General features: G+C 50.5%; 5 protein-coding genes and 1 long non-coding RNA gene across 16 annotated transcripts; 3 read left to right on the top strand and 3 right to left on the bottom strand.

The window, feature by feature from the left end:
• Positions 1-90: 90 nt before the first annotated feature.
• On the bottom strand, positions 91-3,156 carry LOC112350836. 9 transcript variants are annotated; one of them, XR_002993907.1, is made up of 10 exons: positions 2,742-3,156; positions 2,548-2,659; positions 2,431-2,499; positions 2,196-2,364; positions 1,962-2,018; positions 1,894-1,906; positions 1,331-1,829; positions 873-1,249; positions 588-808; positions 91-531 (listed from the first exon to the last, which is right to left on the bottom strand). It is a non-coding gene; the product is annotated as an uncharacterized LOC112350836 (long non-coding RNA). The 9 variants fall into 9 exon arrangements; XR_002993903.1 differs by having other exon boundaries at positions 91-323; positions 395-531; positions 1,331-1,906; positions 1,962-2,364; XR_002993902.1 differs by having other exon boundaries at positions 91-323; positions 399-531; positions 1,331-1,906; positions 1,962-2,364.
• A 1,893-nt stretch (positions 3,157-5,049) lies between these two features.
• Positions 5,050-8,138, top strand: LOC112350806. 2 transcript variants are annotated; one of them, XM_024687660.1, is made up of 4 exons: positions 5,050-6,147; positions 6,228-6,407; positions 6,667-7,096; positions 7,302-8,138. In XM_024687660.1, the coding sequence occupies exons 1-4, from the start codon at positions 5,808-5,810 to the stop codon at positions 8,062-8,064; spliced, it is 1,713 nt and encodes a 570-aa protein (XP_024543428.1). In that variant the 5' UTR covers positions 5,050-5,807; the 3' UTR covers positions 8,065-8,138. The 2 variants fall into 2 exon arrangements, with proteins under 2 accessions (XP_024543428.1, XP_024543427.1); XM_024687659.1 differs by having other exon boundaries at positions 5,051-6,147; positions 6,664-7,096.
• A 15-nt stretch (positions 8,139-8,153) lies between these two features.
• Positions 8,154-9,340, top strand: LOC9661323 (pentatricopeptide repeat-containing protein At2g34400). Its single transcript, XM_024687606.1, has 3 exons — positions 8,154-8,642; positions 8,727-9,144; positions 9,270-9,340. The coding sequence occupies exons 1-3, from the start codon at positions 8,154-8,156 to the stop codon at positions 9,338-9,340; spliced, it is 978 nt and encodes a 325-aa protein (XP_024543374.1).
• On the top strand, positions 8,761-11,686 carry LOC112350805 (pentatricopeptide repeat-containing protein At4g13650-like). Of its 2 annotated transcripts, XM_024687658.1 has the most exons (5): positions 8,761-8,835; positions 8,892-9,144; positions 9,230-9,336; positions 9,407-11,278; positions 11,328-11,686. In XM_024687658.1, the coding sequence occupies exon 4, from the start codon at positions 9,492-9,494 to the stop codon at positions 11,256-11,258; it is 1,767 nt and encodes a 588-aa protein (XP_024543426.1). In that variant the 5' UTR covers positions 8,761-8,835; positions 8,892-9,144; positions 9,230-9,336; positions 9,407-9,491; the 3' UTR covers positions 11,259-11,278; positions 11,328-11,686. The 2 variants fall into 2 exon arrangements, with proteins under 2 accessions (XP_024543426.1, XP_024543425.1); XM_024687657.1 differs by lacking the exons at positions 8,761-8,835; positions 8,892-9,144; positions 9,230-9,336 and having other exon boundaries at positions 9,347-11,278.
• LOC9661322 lies at positions 11,480-13,356 on the bottom strand. The gene is made up of 3 exons (XM_002982526.2): positions 12,771-13,356; positions 12,215-12,704; positions 11,480-12,128 (listed from the first exon to the last, which is right to left on the bottom strand). Exons 2-3 carry the CDS (start codon positions 12,670-12,672, stop codon positions 11,777-11,779), a joined length of 810 nt encoding a protein of 269 aa, XP_002982572.2. The 5' UTR covers positions 12,673-12,704; positions 12,771-13,356; the 3' UTR covers positions 11,480-11,776.
• A 2,116-nt stretch (positions 13,357-15,472) lies between these two features.
• LOC9661708 (probable indole-3-pyruvate monooxygenase YUCCA5) lies at positions 15,473-17,308 on the bottom strand. The gene has a single exon (XM_002982525.1). It carries the CDS (start codon positions 17,306-17,308, stop codon positions 15,473-15,475), a length of 1,836 nt encoding a protein of 611 aa, XP_002982571.1.
• Positions 17,309-22,747: the final 5,439 nt, after the last annotated feature.

The following is a 22,747-nucleotide window of genomic DNA, read 5'->3' as shown; positions in this document are numbered from 1 at the left end:
TCGATAGAAAAGGACTGATTGTTGATGATTATTTTGGAGGCATTGCAATCATAGACAAGCACCGCCTTGTTGGTGTTTTGCTACTGTTTGGAATCGAACTGGAATTCCTTTGTCTAGATTATTTCTCGGGCAAAGTCAAAGGTGGTGGTGAATGTGAGAGCCCCAGCTAAGGTAAAGGTGGCCAAAGTGATTTTCCTCTCAAACACACCACATGGAGTGAGCGACTTGTTTAACTTGACGCCCATCTTTGCATAAACTATCCAAAAACAACACCTAAACCCCCAGAAAAAAATGTAAAAAAATTTCTAGCTTTCTCCACGCAACTGCATGCATTGAATACAAGCAAGGTGGGCCTCGCATGTTAGAAATAAAAAAACAAAGGAAAAACACTCACTCACACAAAAGGAGGCCTTTTAAATGGAGCTTGAATCGCTCCTCTCTTTCACCTCCTGAGCGAGAAGTCCGTCCTGGGTCCTGGCTGGCTGTTTCCAAATAGTTTTAAAGCTGGTCTGGTCTCTCTCATCCATCACACTATAATTTTCCAGGTCAGGAAGAAATCAAAACAAATCGAAGAGATCTCTACGAACCTGGGGGCAGAGGGAAAGGCAAAAACAAATAGGCGACGTCGCAAACAGCACAGAGGCGCTTGGCTTGGCCGTAAAGAGAATCTCTCCAGGCGTTCTCATCAATGCTTTGTTGCAAGTTTCTTCACACCCTTCCTTAAGAAACAGCATTTCCATTTTCTTTTTCTTCTTTCTCTCTGCTGGAGAGCCTGCTCGTGCTGAATTACAACCATGTTATCGTTCCCCTGCAACAAAAGGAATTCACAGACATTCTTAGAGCCAAGGAAAGAGTTTCGTAAAGCAACTTACGAGCGAAAGATGATGGATTCAACGGAATATCGTTTGTTTGGTGGCAAGAGGAGTTGCGTGCTTGCTTTGCTGACAGTCACTCTGATGGCTGTTTGTCGAGCTCAGTTTCTTCCGCCTCCAGCAGCACTACCACCACCACCAGCACCAGGACGCAATTGCAATTTGCTATCGGCTCTCGCTTGCCTCTTGCCAGGAGCTCAGCCTGGCGACTGCTGTCACGATGTGAGCGACATTCTTGCAACTTGCTTGTGCTCGCTTTCCCCCTTGAATGGCACGACACCCGTCGAGCTCGATGTCACCTTCCGTATCACTCCCTCTTGCTCAATTCGCGTAAACTTGGGCACACCATGCACTTGACAGCATCATTCGCGAACAGCCTACAAACAAAAGAAAGAAGAAAGAAAGAAAAAAGTTTCACAGAAGAGAGATAGAAAAAAATAAAGAGAAATGGTTCGTACCTTCTACAACGCCAAAGTTCCAAATCCTCCGTCTCCTAAAGTTGTATCAACGCTCTCAGTCGTCTCGTCATCCTCCACATGTTGCTGTACAATGCACGCTATAGTCCTGCTTGTAAATCCCTCCAGTCCGCAGTCCCGCCAAAGAGTTAAATACAAACTCAGCTGTCTTAGGAGGACCATTTCCCCTTCACGCCTTGTTGCTGCCTAGCCTCACCTGGGAAGGAAAGAATTTAGGAAGACACTGCAAGTAGACTCATCTGTCTTTGTTGCTCATTGCTCCGTTGTTTTCGGACACCCGCTGTAGATACTGTACTTGCGTGGTTGTCGAAATGAAGACGTCGTTTGAGCTCTCGCCAAGAACAAATTCAAAGACCCGTAAGGATATCAACTTAAACAATATCGAAAGAACGGTACCGTCACAAGTTAAAGGCATCGATACAAGCCTCCAGTGTTCTACAATCGCAATGCTTACGACGAGCTGCACAGCCGACCAAACAAGCTAGCTCCCCCAGAGAAATTCAAAAAATATTCAGGCAACAGGGATATTTCTCTCGTTGACAAACCTTCGCGAGCTCTCTGCACAAAACACAAAACAGTTTTATCAGGTAGTTAACTATCAGCGGATACATACTGCGTACTTGGGGGTGTCACAGATACCGAACGCTCATGAATTCAGCCCTGCAGCCAGCTAAGATAGACACATCACTAGAACTTTAGCATTCACGCATTCGGGGTTCATATCAACACCATCATTGCCTACAGGTGGTACCTCCGAGCGGAGAAGATGTTTCAAAAGAGAAACGAAAGAAACAAAAATGAAGAACTGACCGAGTCTATTGTGAAGAGATGTAAAAAAGTAACGTACCTCTAGCATATTCAGACTCGTTCAATTCCGCTGGCACCGGGAAAAGCTTTTGTAGCCTTGGCAGCGGAAGATGCCATTGCGCAGGCCTTGGAAGCACGAACAAACTTTGCTCGGAAAGAGCATAGTTACGTTACGGTGCTTGCGTTGCGTTTTCAAATGTCCCTATCTTCTGATTCAGCGACAAAAAAGATGAAAGGAACCAATCGTCAGGATGCTGTGAGCATCTCAAGAGTACCTTGCCTGTAGTGTTCATCCAGGCAAAGGGAAAAAATATGTGCCGCGAAGAGCTCCCCATTGAACGAAGCTGAAAAAAACACTGTTTTCTTCACCAAGTTCCTGCGAAGGGACGTACCTCGACGCACAAACTTAAGATTGAACTGCGCAATACTACTATCTTCGCTCCCGGATCATGGTCCTGGAACTCAGACATATCGTCCAAAGTCTTAACTTCTCCAGTTGGAAAGCTTAAAATCCAGGATGATCCAGCATTGAGTTGATAAAACAAACATCCAGAAACTTTTCCTACTTGCTCAAAAACTTTCTTACCCTCCAATAGATCAAATTATCCAATACAACTGCTACATCTTCGCTGCCGGATCCTGGAACAACTCCCTGATCTAAGTTTTAAGTTTAAACTCAAAATCCAGAATGATCCAGCATTCAGTTGACGCTGACTGGAAAACAAACCATCCGGAAACTTTTCCTACTTGCTCCACAAAATTTCCTTATCCTCCAATAGATCAAGCTGATGGGGACTTCTCATCCACCGGATGAAGCAAGCAGCTCTACAAAACAAATGCTGGAAATGCAAACATCCATTCACAAGCAAGGCACCACGTAGAAGCGCTTCTTCTCGAATAGATCGCCGAGAAGGATCACACACCTGAGAAACGAGATCGCCAATGAACCGCCATAGCCAAGCACCTAGACCTAAACCTAAATGTTCCCGCCAAAATCCAAAAAACACTGGTCAATCCAGGAGATCTCTTGCGTGGTCCACACTCAAGATAGATTTCCCTCGCGGCTTTGTATACACGTATGACCCTTTGAAATCGTGGCTTCCAAAGCCACCAATGAAACAAGCACACCTCGATCTCAAATATATGTAAATCAAAGAGCATGGCCACCTTTTAGCACGATGGGGGCTGGCGCGTTGATTATTCTTTCCAATTTCCTGTTGCGCCCCGTACGTACGGCTTGACGTGGTGGCCATTCTAACCGTACAAACACGACCTGACCCGGGGAAGGAATCGATCCGCGCCGCCCCCAAAAGGAAGAAAAAGGAGGCATCGTTTCACCTTTTGTTAAGGGGGCACATGCGCCACCATGTGTCCACTTGCCAGATTAAATCACACTCTTGCAACGCTTAGCTCTGATCTAAATTAGGTTAGCTTTGATGCGAGAGAGAATTGACACAAAGGCAAAGTTTTAGGAGGCAAACAACATTCCTCCACTCCCGCGCGAGTGGCATATTCTGTCCGCTACCCGACAGCGGCTGCCGCTTGCCGGCATTTGGTCGACCGTAAAATGGAAAGACACGTGGCGTGTGAGCTGTGGATGTGGCACCTGGCGTGGGTTCGATTCTCTCCGACCACTCGTGTCACGCTTTTGTTTCTTGCCATTTCCGCTGATGGTGACAAAGGAAGCGTATCTCGGAGATATTCGCCCATTTCAAAAGATTGGGTTTATTCAACGTCAACCTGCATGTGACCAAATGCCCAATGGATCTCTGCGATTTAATTTTTTCGTTACCCCAGATTGAGATTATATCATTGTTTTCGAACCATGCAATCCAATGCTAGCAATTTTTATCGATCATCCACAAAAGCAGCCGATAGCAACTTCCATGTGTGTCCACTCATTAGCCCAAACCCCGAGGAAATGCGCATGATTATCCCCGACGAGGGCATTTTTCTCTTTTCCGCAAGCCAAGGGGCCAACCCTCCACTCCATATGATTTGTAAAATATGCCCAATGGCGGCAAAGTTTAGGTCGTCTTCGCGTCTTCGTCTTTCCTGGGGCTGAGAGTTCAATGAAAACGCTCCATTTGTTTTCTCTCGGATTGACTGCTGCCCAAACCATAAACAAATGCCCCGGGCATTACAAAATTCCCCCGCAATGCTTTCCTTTGGAAGATCCGATCTCTTCGCCTCTCTCTCTCTCTCTCTCTCTCGTCCCCTCGCTGCGTAACTCGTTTGTCATGAATGACATAACCCCCCTAATGCACACATGTGACAATTGTCGTTCGTGGAGGCATAGGGGGCTCAAGAAATGCATGACCCGCTTAAGAACTTTTTAGGGTTCTTGGGTAACTTAGTTAAGTTTAAACCGTTGGAATGGAAGCGAAGATTGGAAGAGTTTAATCAATGGTTGAGGGAATGATGGCATGAGAGTAGGTGGCTCGCATTTAAAGCCTCGCAGGCTCTGACTGCCCTGCCAGAAGTCCCATGCCCTTGCTGTATTGTACTTCGTATGGTGGAGGGCCTCGTATTATCCAGTGAATATGCGCCTGATACCAGCGTTTGGCCGCATCTGCTATTTGGCTAAGGCTGTGGGTGGTGGGTTATTGTGGTTAGGTGGGCTGGTATTGGTACTGCTATCTCTCTAGCTAACTTATCTGGCAAGGTTTCACCACGCCCGCCCCCGGTCAATGACAAGGTAATTTTCCTTTTTTGTTTTTACCGTGCCCTGCCAAGGGTGTAAAGGAAGGCCAGGTGAGATATTTCTTTGTTTTTTAATGTAAGACCGGTGACGCGTCAGGCGCTCGATTCCCTGCCGGGTTTTAGGGTTTACGTTGGACGCGTGGAATATTCGCGGGGCATATAGTTTTGCTCCTTGAATCCAGGCATCAAGTTTGCAACCTAAACCTCTCGAGGGAGAGAGAGCGAGAGAGAGAGAGAGAGAGGAGATGTGGGATGCTAATCCATTTTCCCTCTACTTAGCTACAGTAGAGTGAGCGATTTTGGATTGGATTGGATTGGAAAGCTCGCTTTCTTTCTTTCCCACAAAGACGATTGATCAATCCATCGATCGCGTCGAGTGATTGATGGGGCAAGCTCTGGAACAGGATGAGGAATTGATGATGATCCATTGGAGTGGCAGCACTGGCAGCCGCGGTAGCATCCAAGCTCTCAATTTGCCCACAGCTCTCTTGAACAGCAAGCATTGCCGCCGCAGCAGCGATACTTCCTCCACCATGGCTCAAGAGCAGCAGCGCCGCGGATCCTCCGAGCAGCAGCAGCAGCAGCGCATCCAGCTGCCTGTAGAGATCCAATCCAAACACCCCAAAATCGATCTTCCAGGCTTGATTGCTTGAGCCCAACTATCACTTTTGCTTTGTGTGCCCTGCCAGTCTTGTGTGTGTTTTTGCCTGCTCTTCCACAGCACCTTTAAAGCTGCCTCCTCCTTTTTCTTATCACCCAAGCATTTAACTTAGAGAAACTCCCGGAAGAACACACGAGATCCATTCGAGAGTGTGATCTCTCTCTTCTTCACGTTTCCTTCTACTAAGTTCTTCCGGCAAAACTATATAGTTCCTCCTTCCTTAGAGTGAGGAGGGAATCGCAGTAGCTATCCCACCCCTGGATCCATCGTTCTCGATCGATTGATGCCATGGATTTCAGCTTGAGCGGCTCCGTGGAGCCGGGCGGCGACGTTCGCATCCTCAAGCAATGTAGACCCATCCTGGAGCTGGGCGAAGATCGCCACGAGGGAAGCCGATCGATGAAGCTGTCCAGGACGGACTCCTTCTCCTCGGCCAGGCAGCAGCAGCAAGAATCCAATTCGTCGCCCTCCCCCGACGATCACCACAGCAGCTCCGCGTCGCTCCTGGCGGATCCGGGAGGGATGCTCTTCCAGCAGCAGTACTCGCGGCATTTGTTCCAGCAGCAAGGAGGATCATACCCATTTGCCGGCGCGATCAAGCAGCAGCCACACTCCATCTCCTCTCCAGGTACCACCTTGTTTTGATTTCTCTCGATCGAGCGCGTAAGAAACTTGATGATCATGGCTGGATGGATTCGTGATGCACAGCGTTCCAGCAGCAGCAGCAGCAACAGCTCCACTACTTCCCATTCACAGCGTCGCAGTGGGCGGAGCTAGAACACCAAGCGCTCATCTTCAAGTATATGATGGCCAGAGCTCCAGTTCCTCCCGAGCTCGTCATTCCTATCCGCCGGAGCTTGATCCTCTCGCCCTCCTCCGCCACGAACTGTAAGCTCTCCTTCTCCTGGCAAAGCTTCTATATCCTCTAGAGTGTTTGATCGATCTTCTCGTGGTGGGCTTGTTTCCTACTGTTTGCTTTATCGTGTTTCGTGAGTTCCAGATTGCAAACATGCTATCTCTTTGTCTGTGGGTCCAAAGATGGATCACTGCTCGTACTGTTCCTGCCTTTAAACTTGGAGGATCTCACTTTGTTTCCTCTCGATCGCCATCTCACGTTTGTGTTCTTGGTGAAACTTGCGAGCAGCAGCATGGAGCGGGTTCCAGATTGGAGTTGGATCGGGCAGCCCCATGGACGCGGAGCCCGGGCGGTGCCGAAGAACAGATGGGAAGAAGTGGCGGTGCTCCAGGCCGGTGGTGGCGGACCAGAAGTACTGCGAGAGGCATATGCACAGGGGGAGGAACAGATCTAGGAAAGCGGCGGAAGCAGCGGCGGCCGCGGCGGCCGCGGCGGCAGGAGCGGGATCCAACTCCGCCGCCACCGCCGCCACCGCCACTTCCGCCACCAACAATGGCGGTGCCAGATCGTCGGCATTGTCACACCAGAGTAGCAGCGGCAGCAAAGGTGGTGGTGGTGGTGGTGGGATGGTTGGTGGTGGGATCATGGAGACTGGCATGGGATCATACCACTATCCTCTCCAATCAGCTGGAGATCTTGCCGCTAGCAAAGATCATCAAAGGTGAAAAAAAACTCTTCCATCTTTTTTTTGCTGCCTTGCGTGTCTGTTTGGCTTGCTTGCTACTTCTTTGTTCTTGGCTGGATCAAGATTGAAATTTGGATGGATGAGCGACTGGGAAGATCACTGATCTGTGAAACTTTTTTTTTTTTTTTTTTTTGGGGGTGGTGCTCTTGTGAATTCCATGGTTTTTTTTTTTGTCTCTCAGGTTTGTGAATGGAATGAGTAAAGCAACGTTTGATCCTTTGCGTCCCGAGCAGCTGCTCTTTGCGGAGGTTTCTGGCAGCTGCACCAGGCCTCTAGGCGGCGGCGGTGGCGGAGGAGGAGGAGGAGGAGGAGGATCGTCGTCGCCACCCAAGATCATCGCTGGATCCGAGCACCACAACTTCGGGAGCATGCAAATCTTTGGACCATCGTCGCAAGAACACGAGGAGCTGAGCAAAAGCCCTTTGATCCGAGGCATCGAGCGCAAGCCCGAGGCGCTGCGCCACTTCTTCGACGACGACTGGCCCCGAGATTCCAACTCCATGCCCGCCACCAGCCATGACAAGCTCGCCATGCATTGCTTCAAGAGCGTTCCATCCACTGGGATCCTCTCCCTGGCGCTGGAAGAGCAAGAACAAGGGGGCGATCACGATCGCTACAAGGCACGATACGATCATCGAGACAACGAGGACGATCACGAGCACGAGCTCGAGGAGGAGGAGGATCCCTACACCAACATCAGCCTCGCCAGGATCTCCTCCTCCTCCGGCGCCAGCGGCGATTTGCTGTCGGATGTTCTTCTCAAATCCTCGTCGTGCAAGCCTCCCGCCGGCGGCAATGCGGTGGGATTCGAGCAGCAGCAGCGCAAGAAGATGATCCTGGCGTCGCCCACTGGCGTACTCCAGAAGCTGACGTGCTTCTCGGATTCCAGCAGCAGCGCCAGCAGCCCTGGATCGGTGAAGAACGATGCGAACCACGCCCACTGAACGAGTGTGAGAGAAGAGAGAGACGAGAGTTTGTAAGAACCCTAGATTCTTGGAAAGAGAGAAGGTTTAGGGTTTGTGTGGATTGATCGATGCGAGCTTCCTCTGGAGCTGCGTTGAAGGAATCCGAGGTCTCGCGCTACGCCAGGCTCTTGCAGGAATGCTGCTCCAGGCGCAACGTTTCCGAGGGGCGGCGGCTCCACGACGATCTTCGCAGGTCCGGCTATGGCGATAGCAGCTATCTGCGGCGCTGCGTCGTCCAGATGTACGCCAAATGCGGCTGCCTGGCCGATGCCAAGGCGGCATTCGACGAGATCGCGGACAAGAACGACTTCGTGTGGAATCTCATGATCTCTGGCTATGCCAGGAGCGGCAAGAACAGGGAAGCTCTGGAGCTCTTCCACAAGATGGACATCCCGCCGAATGGATTCATCTTTGCGAGCGCTCTTGCGGCTTGTGCCGGGCTGGGGGATCTGGAGCAAGGCAGGGAAATCCACAAGAGAGTTCTCGAGTCGCGATCCATCGCCAGCGACGTGGTCGTCCAGAACTCGCTGGTGACCATGTACGCCAGGTGTGGTAGCGTACTGGAAGGCATCAAGATCTTCGACGCCATGCCAAGGAAGAACTTGGTGTCCTGGAACGCCATGATCTCGGCTTTCGTGCAGTGTGACTATCCCGAGCAGGCACTGGAGCTCTACCATCGGATGAAGAGGGAGCGCTTGGAGCCGAATGGATTCGTCTTTGCGAGCTTGCTCACGGCCTGTGCGTCGCTAGGTAACTTACAACTTGGTTCTTCCATCCACCAGCGTATAACTTCTCTTGGTTTGCAGCGTGACATTGTCATGGAGAACGCTCTCATCAACATGTACTCCAAGTGTGGCTGCATGGACGAGGCGCTCGAGGTTTTCAGCGGGCTTGCGACCAGAGATGTCTTTACATGGACGTCGATGATCGCTGGCTATGCGCAGCTTGGATTCGGCAGCGAGGCTTTCGCTTTCTACGATAGAATGCGGCGAGATTGCGTCTCGCCAACTTCCGCTACCTTCGTCGCGCTGCTGTCCGCGTGCTCGACGTTAGAGCAAGGTAAGCATCTCCACGAGGAAGTCAAGGCTTTTGGTTTCGAATCGATCACTGTTGTGGAGACTGCGCTCATGTTCATGTATTCCAGGTGTGGGAGTCTGGAGGACGCGGAGTTCTTGTTTGCGAAGATGCAGCAAAAGGACTACGTGAGCTGGTCAGCCATGGTAACGAGCCATGCACAGTTCGGCGACCCCGGTAAGGCGCTGACGCTTTTCAGGCAGATGATTCTCGAGGGAATGCAGCTGAGCTTGCCAACTTTTTGCAGCGCACTCCAGGCCTGTTCGCTAAAGCGAGATTCACGGTTGAGCAAAACGATCCGGGAACTTATTGATTGGAGTGGGATAGATAAGATGGATTCCATACGGGCAGATCTTGTCTCGGCGTACAGTAAGTGTGGTGACATGGAAGAGGCACGGAAGATATTTGATAGAATGGAGAGCCGGGATGTCCTGACTTGGACAGTCATGATAAAAGGCTACGCGCAACAAGGTGATTCTAAAGCGGCACTGGAATTGTTCCATAGGATGAAGCCTGAAGGTGTGGAGCCGGATAGCGTGTCAGTTGCCGAAGCCATCATGGCTTGCTCCATTGAGGGGGACTTGGAGCAGGGAAATTTTTTGGCGATGAAGCAGGATTTTCGATTTCAGCCGATAGGAAACGCTCTGCTCAGTCTGCACATCAAATGCGGCTCCGTGAAGGAAGCGTTGGAAGTTTTCGATAGGACAGAGGAAAAGGACGTCGTGACATGGACACTTATGCTAGAGTGCTACTCGCAGCAGCAGCAGCGGTGTGGGGATTACAGCACCGAAGCCTTTGGTCTCTATCACAAGATGCTTTTGGAAGGGAAGGAGCCGAGCTATACGACATACGCGGCCGTTGTTTCGGCGTGCTCCCCTCAAACGTTTCGACAAGGCAAGGCTGTTCACAGGAGGATCATCGAGTGTCAACTGGAACGACTGCCGGATATTGCCGTCGCGCTTGTCAACATGTACTGCAAGTGTGGGAGTGAGCAAGAGATCAGGGAGGTGTTTGCCAAGACGAGGCAGCAAAACAAGGTGGTCATGTGGAACGCGGTGATAGCAGCTTTTAACAGGCATGACAGTGGCGAAGAGGCCATCAGAGTGTATCGGGAGATGGTCTTGGAGGGGCTGTCACCGAGCGTCGTCACGTTTATGAGCGTCCTGAGTTCCTGTGCTCGAGTGGAAGATCTGCGAACCGGAAGAGAGGTCCATTCCCGTGCTCTAGCCTGCGGGATGCTACCAGACTTCGTGAAGAACGCGTTGATCACCATGTACGCGAGGTGCAACGCCTTGGGCGAGGCAAGGCAGGTGTTTGAGAGCGTGGGGGAGAAGTGTACCGTAACTTGGACCGCGTTGATTGGAGGCTGTGTCTCGGCTGGGAACGAGCGAGAAGCTCTCAGTCTGTTCAAGCGGATGGATTCGGAACCAGACGAGGTGACGTTCTCGTCCGTTCTTCAGGCGTGCTCCAACTTGGAAGATGGCAGAGAAGTCCATGCTCGCATCCTGGCGGCACAGGGAGGAAAGATGTCCGACTTCCTTGGGAACGGTCTCATCAACATGTACGCGAGGTGTGGGAGCATGAGAGACGCGAGACAGATCTTCGAGAGCATGGATAGGAGCAGCAGGATCTCGTGGTCCGCGATCATGACACTGTGTGCTCGGCACGGACAGCACGACGATATCATTGACACCTACAGGCTGATGGTCAACGAGGGAGTTGTGCCGGATGGAGTTACGCTCATCGCCATCCTCAACTCGTGCAGCCACGCGGGGCTGACCGACGAAGCGTGCCACTACTTCACTTGGATCATCTCCGACTTTGAGCTGCCACACTTGGACGAGCATTACCAGTGCATGGTGGATCTCCTGTGTCGGGCAGGACGGCTGGACGAGGCGGAGGAGCTCATCAGCATGATCGACCGGCCAGACGTTGTGACTTTGAACACGATGCTGGCGGCTTGCAAGAACCAACAGGACCTCCACCGCGGAGCAAGAACAGCGGCTCAGATGCAATCCACCGAAAGCTGTGCGGCTCCGTTTGTCCTCCTCTCCCAGATCTATGCCGGGGAGCATCACAACACCCCAGTTCCTGGCTAGAGAACCGCCACAAAAGCCAGGTATGTCTCTCCAGGATGGCTCTAAAAGTTTCCTTCTCTTTTTCTTCAGAGTTTCGTCCTCCTTCAAAGAAGAACCTTTGGAGAAGTTCTCGTCCGGAGAAGTTCTCGTGGTCTGGAATCACAACACAACAAGGACTGATGGCGTCATTGACATTCACAGCAAGATAGTCAACTCGAAAAGCATTTGTACCAACGATGGAATTCCGGAGCAAGTCATCGCTAGCGATGTATACAAGTGTCAAAGTCTGGATCAAATACAAAAACCCACTGGAACCTTCCCGTTCTCTCACACACAAAACACCATCTCACGCCATCTCATCTCCCTGAGTTGTATCCCTTGGTATCTTTCTTTTCTTTTTCTCTACAAGTTACTCTCCTCCTCTCTCAGATATTATACAACCTTCCATATGAAAGTGTGTCCTGCGGCTAAACTTTGTGTCACCACCATGGAGCTCGCTGGAAGTTCTTCCGGATCGTTCAAGCAAAGTTGGAACTTGTTCAAGCCTTTTGCAAGTCGGTGAGCGAGAATGATCGGCAGCTCTTTTGCCACTGCTTTGCCGTGGCGAAGCATTCGTCGCTGCCGTCGAGCCTGTCACCCTTGGTGGACATGGCGAGCGCCAGCGTGAGCGTCGTCCCGTTGGAGGAGATTGGCTTCTTGGAGATCCCAGTGGAGATCCGGGGTGGTGGAAACCTGGGCTTGGACTCCATCCCTTCGCGGTGGGACGGAAGCTTCCTCCTCTTGGAGTATGGATTCTCAGGCTTGCCCAAGTCCTTCATGCACATCGATTTCACGTCCGCCAGCGATGTGAAGGAACGAGATTTTCCAACGTAGAACTTTGACAGCCCCCTCCTGGAAGGAACAAAGCGTGAGCAAACAAGCTATGGAGGAAAACAAGAGCAAGCTAGCTATGGAGGAAACAAGAACTTGGAGCAAACCTGACTGGGAGAGTGGTCATCAACGAATCCATTTGATCCAGGGGACCTTTGAACGCGCTCTGGACCTCCTTGTCGTCCGACTCGTCCGAGCTCTCGTTGGAGATGGAGGATGTGACGAGCGACGAGGACGACGATGGCATGTTAGTCGTTTCCAGTCCTCCTGGCGGCGCCACAACAAGTTCCACAACTTCCACCTTGGTCAGGGGCAAGTCCTCGTCCGGTTTAGAAGCTCCGCCACTCGGAGTGGTGGTGGTGGTGGCGGCGATGGTGGCGGAGGAGGAAAATCTCTGCTTTGGAGCTGGAGGAGGAAGACCCTGTTGCATGAACCTGGCGGCCGTCTCGGGCCGGCAGAGAAGCTTGCGAAGGTTTAGCCCATCGCCAGCTGCTTGGTGAGCCTGGACTTTGTATCCCACGGTTGGGCCCGATCCTATCTCCCAGCTCTGGTAGGCAATCGACATTCTTCCTTTCAAAGGGATGGATTCGCCTCGATCTGCAAGGAAGATCGATGAGAACCTCCATCTTTGGTCGAAAAGAGAAATAAAGAGAACCAGCTTACCCGGTAAGGAAGAACAAAAGAAGAACTTGTTATCAGCCCTTGAAGAGGCTCTGGCGATTCTGGATCTTCCTGCGAGCAAGCTGGCGGGCGAGGCGCGGCCTTACGCAATCCAGAGGCCTGTTCCCTTCGGGATCCGTCAGCAGGCGAGCGCGCATTTGGCAGCAGCAGCAGCCGCGCGACAATCCTCCCATTCACACCGCAGCAGCACCAATTCTTCCCTGTGATCGCGCGCCACCGAAGCCACCGTAGACGGCCTTTGATCGATCGCCGCAACGCGAAGAAGGCGAACAACAACCAAACCAAACCAGAACAAAAAACGCCCCAAATCGTCCTCCGACCCACCAGCGCCGCGACGCGATTCGCGATTGATGGGTCTCGTGGGTCGATCCCCAAAAGCCCTCTTTGGCGACCCGAGAAGAGAAAAGCGCGAGAGATGGCGAGAGATGGCGAGCGCGAGGTGGAGATGGAGAGGGCTTTCCTTGCTTCCTTCCTCTCGCGAAGATAAGGATGAGAGGAAGAAGAAGAAGAAAAGAAGAAAAGGAGAGAAAAGAGATCAAACACGCTATGAAGCGAGGGAAGGAACCAGTCTTCCGTGGCAGCAACCTAGTAGTGAGCCACTATAATTATATTACCCAATCCCCGATTAAGCCAATTAAGCAGCCGAGCCAAAGCTTATCCACATTGGATGAAAACTTCCTATCAAAATAGCTCATAACGCTTGAAATTCTTTTGATTTTTCTGTAAACGCCACTGTTGTAGATGATAGGTGAGTGTATGTCAAGTGTTTGGTATCTTTGTGTTGGGTCCCCTTGGATAGGGACTCTAGAGAGGTGTGCACCAATCCTGCCACCCCATTGGCCAGCCCAGAGGTTAAAAAGGTGAAGAAGGTTTTTAACCTTTACCTGCCTGCCATTATTTTCACCCTTGCTTAGGGCAAAAGCAAGCCCCAGCCCTAGAGTTTGATCCATCTTTGCATGCATGTGGCCACCTGTTCTCGATTCCACACATGGCTAGAGGGCGACACGTGGAGGTGCGGATAAGGTAGCATTCATTGGCTCGCGTACGGACCCGTTGTCTCCCCCCGTCCGTACCGTGAAGTTTCCTGGGAGAAAGCGACCAATGTGCCGCTGCGATGGTTTTTTTGATTACACACCGATTCTTTTGTGGCCGCGACTTGTCAACAGCAGCATCTTTGGGGCATTGAAAGCTGGCGAGCCCGCGCTTCGTTTTTGGCGTGGACGAATGGATGGATCGATCCATTGGAACGAATCGGTCGTGGTGTTGTGGAGGAGCCTCGATCGAGCGCTTGGCTTGGCTTGGCTTGGCTTGAGATAGACCAAGAAGAAGAAAAAAAAGAAGAAACGAGGAAATAAAAAGAGAGCTTTGTCTAGTTGCGGTTGTTGAATGGGAGAGCATCTTGGCTTTTGGCGGGTGCTATGCAACTTGCCAGATGCCCAGATGCCGGAATCTCAGCGATTTTTCTTTTTTAACGTTGTGCTGCCTTGAATCCATCTCTCTGCTTTTCTTTTTCTTTTTTTGTTTCTTTTTTCTTGCTTTTCTTGTCTTCCAATTCTCCGTCCGTTCCATCCAACAATCAATCTGGCCAACTTTTTGCGCTGCTCACTCTTCCTGTTATCCACAAACGTGTTTTAAAAGCTTGTCCACCAGAATTTGTGATCCTGCGAGGATTTATTTGACTTTGTCTATGCGATGCGATAGATGTTTGTCCGCTACCAGCGAAAAGATATGCCTTTGGGAGATTTTGCCGCTTCCACTACTTCGACGTGGTGGTGGCGCAAGCGAAGTGGCAACCTCCCTCCCCTCGATTAGAAAATCACTTTTGTTTGGATTAAACAATCGCGAGCCGTGTTGACGAACGCCGGGGGAGCACTCACTGTTATAAAGAAGTTGCTCCAAACTCAAAGTGAAACTGATGCACTGCACAAACAGTGAGAGAAAAGGAGAAAACGAGGAATCAGATCTGCCATCCATCCAAAACGAATGCACTGAGAAGATACAATCCTCTTTTTTCTTCTTGCGCGGAGTTTCTTCGTTCGAGGCTCGGCTGCTTCGACGAAACCGTGACGGTCAAACTTCAGAGTGTGAGAAACAATCTAGAACTTCCAGCGTCGCTGTAGCTCCAATCTCATTGTCTTCCAGCGCGCTGACTAGCCTGCATTGCCGAGAAAAATTCGTAAGTTAACTCATTCTCGAGCAAAGTTTTGCTCCATGCTTGAGTCGCGGTGGAGATAAGAACCTCAGACTATTGTCGGCGACTGAGTTGAAAGGACCAAGCAAGGAAACAAAGAACTCGATCAGATTCACAGTACCGTGTTCCTTATTTTTATCTTCTTCTTGATGGTACAAGGATGTAGAGATTGCCCAGAGCCTGACAACTTCCACAAGAAAGTTTTCTTTTTTAGAAAAGCTGCCCTCTCGTGATGAAAATCGTAATCGTACAAGCTACTCGGCTCGTAAAATATCCCCTTTGCAAAGCCTACAAGAAGGAGACACGAAAAATCATGTACTATGGATTGAGAGCCTTCGAAATCTCTTTGTCAGGAGGATAAGGATGATCCATCGCAGCAAGAGCCCTAAACCTAATTCCCAACGGTTATCTCTTTTTTATTTTTCCAAATTTTAAATGTTATCGACTGTTTGACTAGCAATTGACCATTGACCATTGCTTGACTTGACACTGTCTAGCTAAGGTGGTGGACCTTGGGCACGCCATACACCGGCGTCGCGATTCCCTCCATCCTCGCCTTGAGCTGTAGCGCCAGATAGAGCGAGTAGTGACGAGCCTGGTGGAGATTCCCACCATGGAACCACAGCCCTTCCTGCGCGGTGGGCTTCCACATATTCCGGAGCTCCCCCTCCCACGGCCCGGGATCCTTGCGCGTGTTCGATCCCAGCCCCCAACACTTGCCCACGCGATCCGCCACCTCCTGGGAGATTAGCTTCGCGGCCCATTGGTTCATGGATCCGTACCCCGTGGCCAGAATCACCACATCGGCCGCGATCTCCGTACCGTCGCTCAGCACCACCGAGCTCGGCTTGAGCGACGCGATGGTGACGCCACTGCGTAGCTTGATCTCGCCGTCGATCAACAGCTGGGATGCGCCCACGTCGATGTAGTAGCCGGATCCACGGCGGAGGTACTTCATGAAGAGCCCCGAGTCGTCGTCGCCAAAGTCGAGCATGAATCCAGTCTTGGTGAGCGCGGCGTAGAAATCCTTGTCGTGGGCTCGGATCGCATCGGAATTGCATCGCTGGGCATCGCCCATGATCTTGTATGGCAAGCTCGCGAAGATCATGTCGGCCTTGTCAGTCGTGATCCCCGACTCTACCGCCGATTCCGAGTAGATCTCCTGCGTCAGGAAGCGGAAAAGCGACTCCGATCGAACAACGTGACTGGAGGATCGCTGGATCATCGTCACCTCCGCGGCGCCATTCTCCCAGAGATCGGCGGCGATGTCGTGGGCCGAATTGTTGGATCCCAGGATCACCGCTCTCTTCCCCTTGTAAGCTTCGCCTCCCGGATGCTTGCTCGAGTGATGGAGATCGCCCACGAATTCCTCCTGCCCGGGAACCCGTGGCACATTGGGAAATCCTGACATCCCGGTCGCCAGGATGAGCTGCTTGGGTCGCAAGGTTACCTCCTTGCTCCCATCTCGCAGGATCTTCACCTCCCACTCTCCGGACTGTGGATCCAATCGAGCTCCCAGGCACTCGCTGGAGGTCCAGTAGTTGATCTCCATGATCTTGGTGTACGCCTCCAGCCAATCTCCCATCTTGTCCTTGGGCGCGAAGATCGGCCAATTCTCCGGGAATGGCAAATAGGGGAGATGATCATACCACACCGGATCGTGGAGGCACAGCGATTTGTAGCGGTTCCTCCAGGAATCGCCCGGCCGCGGGTTCTTCTCTACAACAATGCACGGCACGCCGAGCTGCCGGAGCCGCGCGGCAAGCCCGATACCCGCCTGCCCGCCCCCGACAATGACGCAATAGGGCTGCACGGTACTGCCCAGCGTCCGCTCATCTTCCTTGCGCCCGTCCAGCCATGACGCGCGGTGCCGTATGACGCCGTGCGTCACACCGTTGGGCCGCGTACGGCCCTTCTTCTCTGGGAAATCCCTGAGCCCCTCCATGGCGGTGAGTAGCGTACGGCAGAGGGAAGTAGTGGCCACTAGGCGCAAATGCCCCGTACATACCGCGACGCGCGTCTCGAACTTGATCCAGGCCTCGATGACGCCCGAGTCCGCGCTGTAGTTGGCGGTACCGTGGCGGGTCCAACCCTTGGGCGCGACCGATTCGAGCGTAGATTCGAGCATGGAGTGGATCTGTGACCGGCCCTCGACCGTGACGATGTTCCAGGTGAACGCGATGAGATCTCGCCAGAAAGAAGTGGATTCCTCGAAGAGATTGGCAGCGGCCGATGGGTCGCCGGAGGCGAGAGAGGAATCCAATCTCGTGAGCCAGGCATCGACGAGGGCGTCTGGATCGATCTTGGGCGATCCATTCATGGTGGCCATGGGAGCTAGAGATTTCTAAGTGCTCAAGCTATACCTTATAACAGCGCTCCACTGTCTGGAACACCCCCAGAAGACTTTTATCGCGTCGTTGTGTGTGTGGGAGCTATATAGAAAATATTCGGCGAATCAACTGCTCGTCATGGTCCAAACGGACAATCCGCTGGAGTTGACAAGAATATCTTAAAAATATTTTAGCACAATAAAGAATATTTTTTTAAGGTTTTAGTATTTTAAACTAAAATAATCATTTTAAATATTTAGATCTGTATAAACTTCCAGTTAGTGGCAATAGTTGCTATTTAATAGACATTTTGCTTTATTAACTAGTTTACAGAAGAAAATATTATTTTTAATATTTAATAATTAGTATTATACTAATTATTTAAGTTAGCATCCTCTAATTTATAATGTATATTTATATTTAATTTTTTTTTACTATAAAATTCCTATTATAAGATATGTTGTTTTAGATGTAATTTATAAATAAAAACTTATTTATAATATATGAAATTCAAATACAATAGCAATATCTAATTATTTCTCAATATCATGAACATCTCATGTTTAGATATTGTAGAGTTTTAATCCATCCCAAGAAACATACAATATACAAAATATATATGTTTACAAAGGATGAAAGATTTATTAGAAGTCTACTATTGAAAGAAGTATACGCAAGTACAACTTAAGAATTGATTGATTATAATGTTGCAAACCTTTCTGTTTAGAGTATCAGTTCCATAATTGAGAACTATATATTTGTGATAATGATATTATTACTTAATGCTGACAATATTAACTTCCATCTTCAATTGTAATGCTTTTGAGTATATTGCCTTTGCTTCCTTTGACTAAGTATTTGTAATTTTCACATATTTGTTGTTTTTTACTTTTAGAATTTCTTAAGAATAGTTATTGGATAAAACCATATAAATTAATCATAATATTATAGAAGATCATGTCGCATAAAATTCCTAAGGTAATTTGTTTACCACATATTTTTCCTCCAATCCAATTAAGACACTTGACTACAGATCCTACTCTAGGTCGTCATATAACCCACTCAATTTTATAAATTTTTTGTTCTTTAACTTGGAAGCACCTAAGATCTTAGTTGCTCAAAATTATTCATCCTCCTCGTTCTCTAATAATATACTCATACTTGGGACAGTGCAAAACTATTGGCTAATTTGGCTTGCTTGTTTATCACTTCCTTCTAATAATTTCAATGTTAATAGATAAGCATTCCACTAAATCCTCAAGATTTAGTCCATTTCTTATAACTTGGCATTTTATATAAGTATGTATAAAGGTCTATTGAAGGATAAAAATGACTAAATCATTCCAACAAGCTTTAGATAGAGGTTTATTTTTCAAGCCATTTGTTTTTGCTAGCTATATCACTATAAGCAACTAAATTTTCCATTCTATTTTAATCACTTAACCATATCTTTGACCACTTAGAGGAGTCTCACTGTAGCGCACGTGGTTTTGACCTTTTATCCTATTGTGATTTACCATAGGAACCTAAACCCTCTTTGTGCCACGTGACAGATGCCACGTGTCCAAAGGAACACGGTGTGGAACCCGAGGTTTAGGGCCTTAGGCCACTGAACGAAGGAACGGTGCCAAACTCCCATGCATGGAGCCAAGGAGTGATGAAACCGAACCATGGAGCAACTCTCAAGTATACAGCTCAAGGAGCGAAGGGACAGGAGCCCGGAGCGACTTGGAACAGTCCTGGAGCAACCAGCATCCCAATGCCAGGACTGGCATGCAAAATAGAGCTAAACGGAGTTTAGCGCTATTTCGGCATACCGGTGGCTTAACGTGAGGATATGGGTACTCCACTAGCTAGCATGGAATAGAACTTGGGCTTAGACCCAAGCCAAATGCAAAACAAGGACAAGCACCCAAGCGGGAGCTAAACTATGCCTCAGGTTGGTCGGCCATGCCCGACTTACCCACTATCCCTACTATACATTTGGAACCCCCCACAGCCTCCCCCCCCCTTAAGGAACACACGCTTTGGGCTTTCACCCCAAGCCTCCCTTAGTATCAGGAGTTAGTCTCTGGGACAAGCTCAAAATCTACTAAATATGGAATGGCGTTAGATTGCGAATTTGGACACGGGATGAACACTAGTGTGTTCAGGCCGATCTCTACATTTCGTAGATATGCCAAATAAGCAAATCTAGACACTTTCCATAAATATGTGAGACACAAAATCCCTAGGCCCCAAAGTGGAGCCGGAAGGGTGCCATGTGGTAGTGGCCGAAGCGAAAGCCAAACGAGCGTAACACGTTTGGACTAAAAGCTCCGACTTGGAAGGTTGAGAGCGGGAGGGGAACTCCCAACAAAGTGCTCGAGGAACAAGCATGAAGCGAGCAATAAGCGAGGCGGACCCTAGTTGGAGTCCGATATGGAGTCCGAAGTGGAGCCCGAGATGGAGTCCGATATGGAGTCCGAGATGGACCCGAAGTTGAGTCCGAGATGGAGTCCGATATGGAGTCCGAGATGGACCCGAAGTGGAGTCCGAGGTGGACTGAGACGGAGTCCGAGATGGACCCGAGATGGAGTCCGAGATGGAGTCCGAGATGGACCCGAGATGGAGTCCGAGATGGAGTCCGAGATGGACCTGAGATGGAGTCCGAGATGGAGTCCGAGGTGGACCGAGACGGAGTCCGAGATGGACCCGAGATGGAGTCCGAGATGGACCGAGACGGAGTCCGAGATGGAGGCCGAGACCGGGATCGAGACCGAGACCGAGACCGGGACCGAGACCGAGACCGGGACCGGGACCGAGACCGAGGCCGAGGCCAAGGTTGAGACCGAGTCCGAGTCCGAGTCCGAGTCCGAGTCCGAGTTCGAGTCTGAGAGGGTGAAAGCCCAAAGCGTTCGTCTCCCAGACCCTGGGGGGTTTGGTGAGCTCCAAAAGTATAGTAAGGGGGAGGACTGCAGTGGAGCCAGTTTGGCCAGGAAAGGCCAGTTTGGCCCAGGAAGGCCAGACCCAGTGTTGGGTGATGAACTGACCACTGGGAAGTCCAAGACTAGAGTGAATACGGACCGACAAGCGGGGTAGCTTGGTGAAGTGTTCAAGAGCCGGCTCTAGTTCCCCCGGGAGATCGACTGGCCGATGCTCCCAGTCCAAGTGTGGGTGGCACTACCTACTTGGATACCAGGCGTGGCTCAATGGAACCTCGCTCTAAGCCCATGGCTAAAGCACCTAAAGGCGAAAGGCGGGTAGAGTACCCAGGTGGCTCGCGTAAGGCCACGGTGTTCCGAAATGTTGTCCCAAAGGCCTAGACTGTGGAAAGGAAGAGGAGCAGACCTCTGGGGTAGTGACCAAGGACACAGTCGTGTGGTGAGGAAGTCCCAGAGGACCATGGGACTTAGAGGTCGGGCCTGTGGGCCTCGATCCAGTGGCAGTGTTGGCAAACACGGCCAGGGGCAGAAATGGACTTGGTAGGAACTGGCAAAGGACTTTGGGGAAGGCAATTCCCCAGGTCTGTGGGCATCCTAAGGATGCTAAGGAGTGGATCTAGGATGACCACTCGTGGACAGATGGCCCAGTCTTGGAGAGACGGGATTGTGATGCAAGTGGTATTGGACCACTAGTGCAGCAGAGGTGAATGGGCATGGCCTTAGCGTAACGGGCCGAGATGTCAGTGGTACCTTTGGGTGTCGGTCTTGGGACCGGACACGAGGAGCACTTGGACCAGGTGCAAGTGTTGAGTGGCATGGATGCCATTCTTGGGGCTAGCAAATGTCAGGAATCCCCCAATTCTTGCCACATTCCTGACTCTCGCCGGATTCCTGACCTGCAGACCACATTCCTGACTCTCGAGACACTTCCCTATTCCTGACTCTCGAGACACTTCCCGATTCCTGAGTCTCGAGACACCTCTCGATTCCTGAGTCTCGAGCCACATTCCTGATGATGATGTGGCGCCTCCTCGACCTCAGCTGTATTTAGGCCGTCCTCGATCCAAGAGTGGTGGAGCTTCATCAACCTATAGTATATATAGGTTAGCCTTGTTCCCTTTCTCCACAATCTGAATCAACACCAGTCTAAGGCCTTTTCTTTGTTTTCACTAGCTTTTTCTCTTTGTCTTTAGCATTTTCCAGTCTTGATCTTGTTGGGGGTCTTGACAGTTTGATTCAGATTGTGTTTTTTGCTTTTCTTTTAGCTCGTTTTGATTATTTGATTGCCTTTGTCTTTTTCCCCCTTTTCTTTTCTTTCTTCTTGCCAATGGAGTCTCCAAGCCATCCTGATTTCTTTGCCGAAGTCCTTGCAAAAATCCAGTCTGAGAATACCGAGCTGAAGGCGACCCTTCTTCGCATGCAGCAGGAGCTTGCTTCACTTTCGGCTCAAGGATCCAGCAAAGTTCCTGAACCGAAGGTGAGTTTCCCGGCGAAATTTTCAGGCAAGCGTTCGGAGCTTCGTGGATTTTTGAACCAAATGGAGCTGATCTTTGCACTTCAACATCGGCGGTACCCCACTCCTGAGTCTCAAATCGGCGCGATTGGGACGTTGCTCGAGGGTGCAGCTTTGTCATGGTTTTCTCCTCTTCTGGAGAAGAGCATGAAAGGGGTCGTGGTTCCGGAGCTAATGGATCTTCAATTGTTCAAAGAGAAGCTCGAAGCATGTTTTGGCGAGACGGATCGGGTTCGGGCTGCTACCACAAAGATGAGACGTCTCTCTCAGGGGTCTCGTCCTGCCTTGATCTACGCTGCAGAGTTCCAACTCCTTGCCTTGGACACTCAGTGGGATGAGCGGGCTCTGATTGACCAATTTCGTTTTGGCCTCAACAACGGTGTCAAGGATTTGTTGCTCACCATGGAGGATCCCAAGGACCTGTCGGACGCCATCAACAAAGCTGTTCGATGTGACAATCGTCTCTTTGAACGTCGTCAGGAAAGTCGCCGCGCCGCTGTTTTTCCGTCCCAGACTCAGGAATCCCAGCTTGAGTCTTCGGGGCATAGTCCTGAACCTACTGCTCCGGTCCCGATGGATGTTTCTGGTACTCCCCGACTCATTAGAGGGAAGTTGAGTCCTACTGAGAGGCAATGTTGAATATCTCATAATCTTTGCCTCTACTGTGCTGATCCTACTCACAAAGCAGCTGTGTGTCCCAGGAAGCCTCCCCGATTGCTCGAGTTCACTCTGCCTCAAAGTCCACTTCTGTTGCAGTCGGGAAACGACCCTGTCCAAACAGAGTAGGAGCTGTCTGTTTGGACTCCCCAAATAAAAATCACTTTTCTTCCTTATCAAGCTCCTCACCACCTTTCATCAAAGCCACCACCAATTCCCGCAACTTCCGTGTCCCATGTCTCCTTTCTTTCACCGGACAATCAGGACTCAAGGCTTTGGCGCTACTGGACTCGGGTGCAACTTCCTGCTTCATGGACACGGACTTTGCTGCCCGACATCACGTT

The sequence above is a fragment of the Selaginella moellendorffii genome, unplaced genomic scaffold (assembly GCF_000143415.4).
Source record: "Selaginella moellendorffii unplaced genomic scaffold, v1.0 SELMOscaffold_54, whole genome shotgun sequence".
Classification (NCBI taxonomy): Eukaryota; Viridiplantae; Streptophyta; class Lycopodiopsida; order Selaginellales; family Selaginellaceae; genus Selaginella; species Selaginella moellendorffii.
Note: the sequence above shows the minus strand (reverse complement) of the source record. Positions and strands in the feature narration are given on the sequence as shown.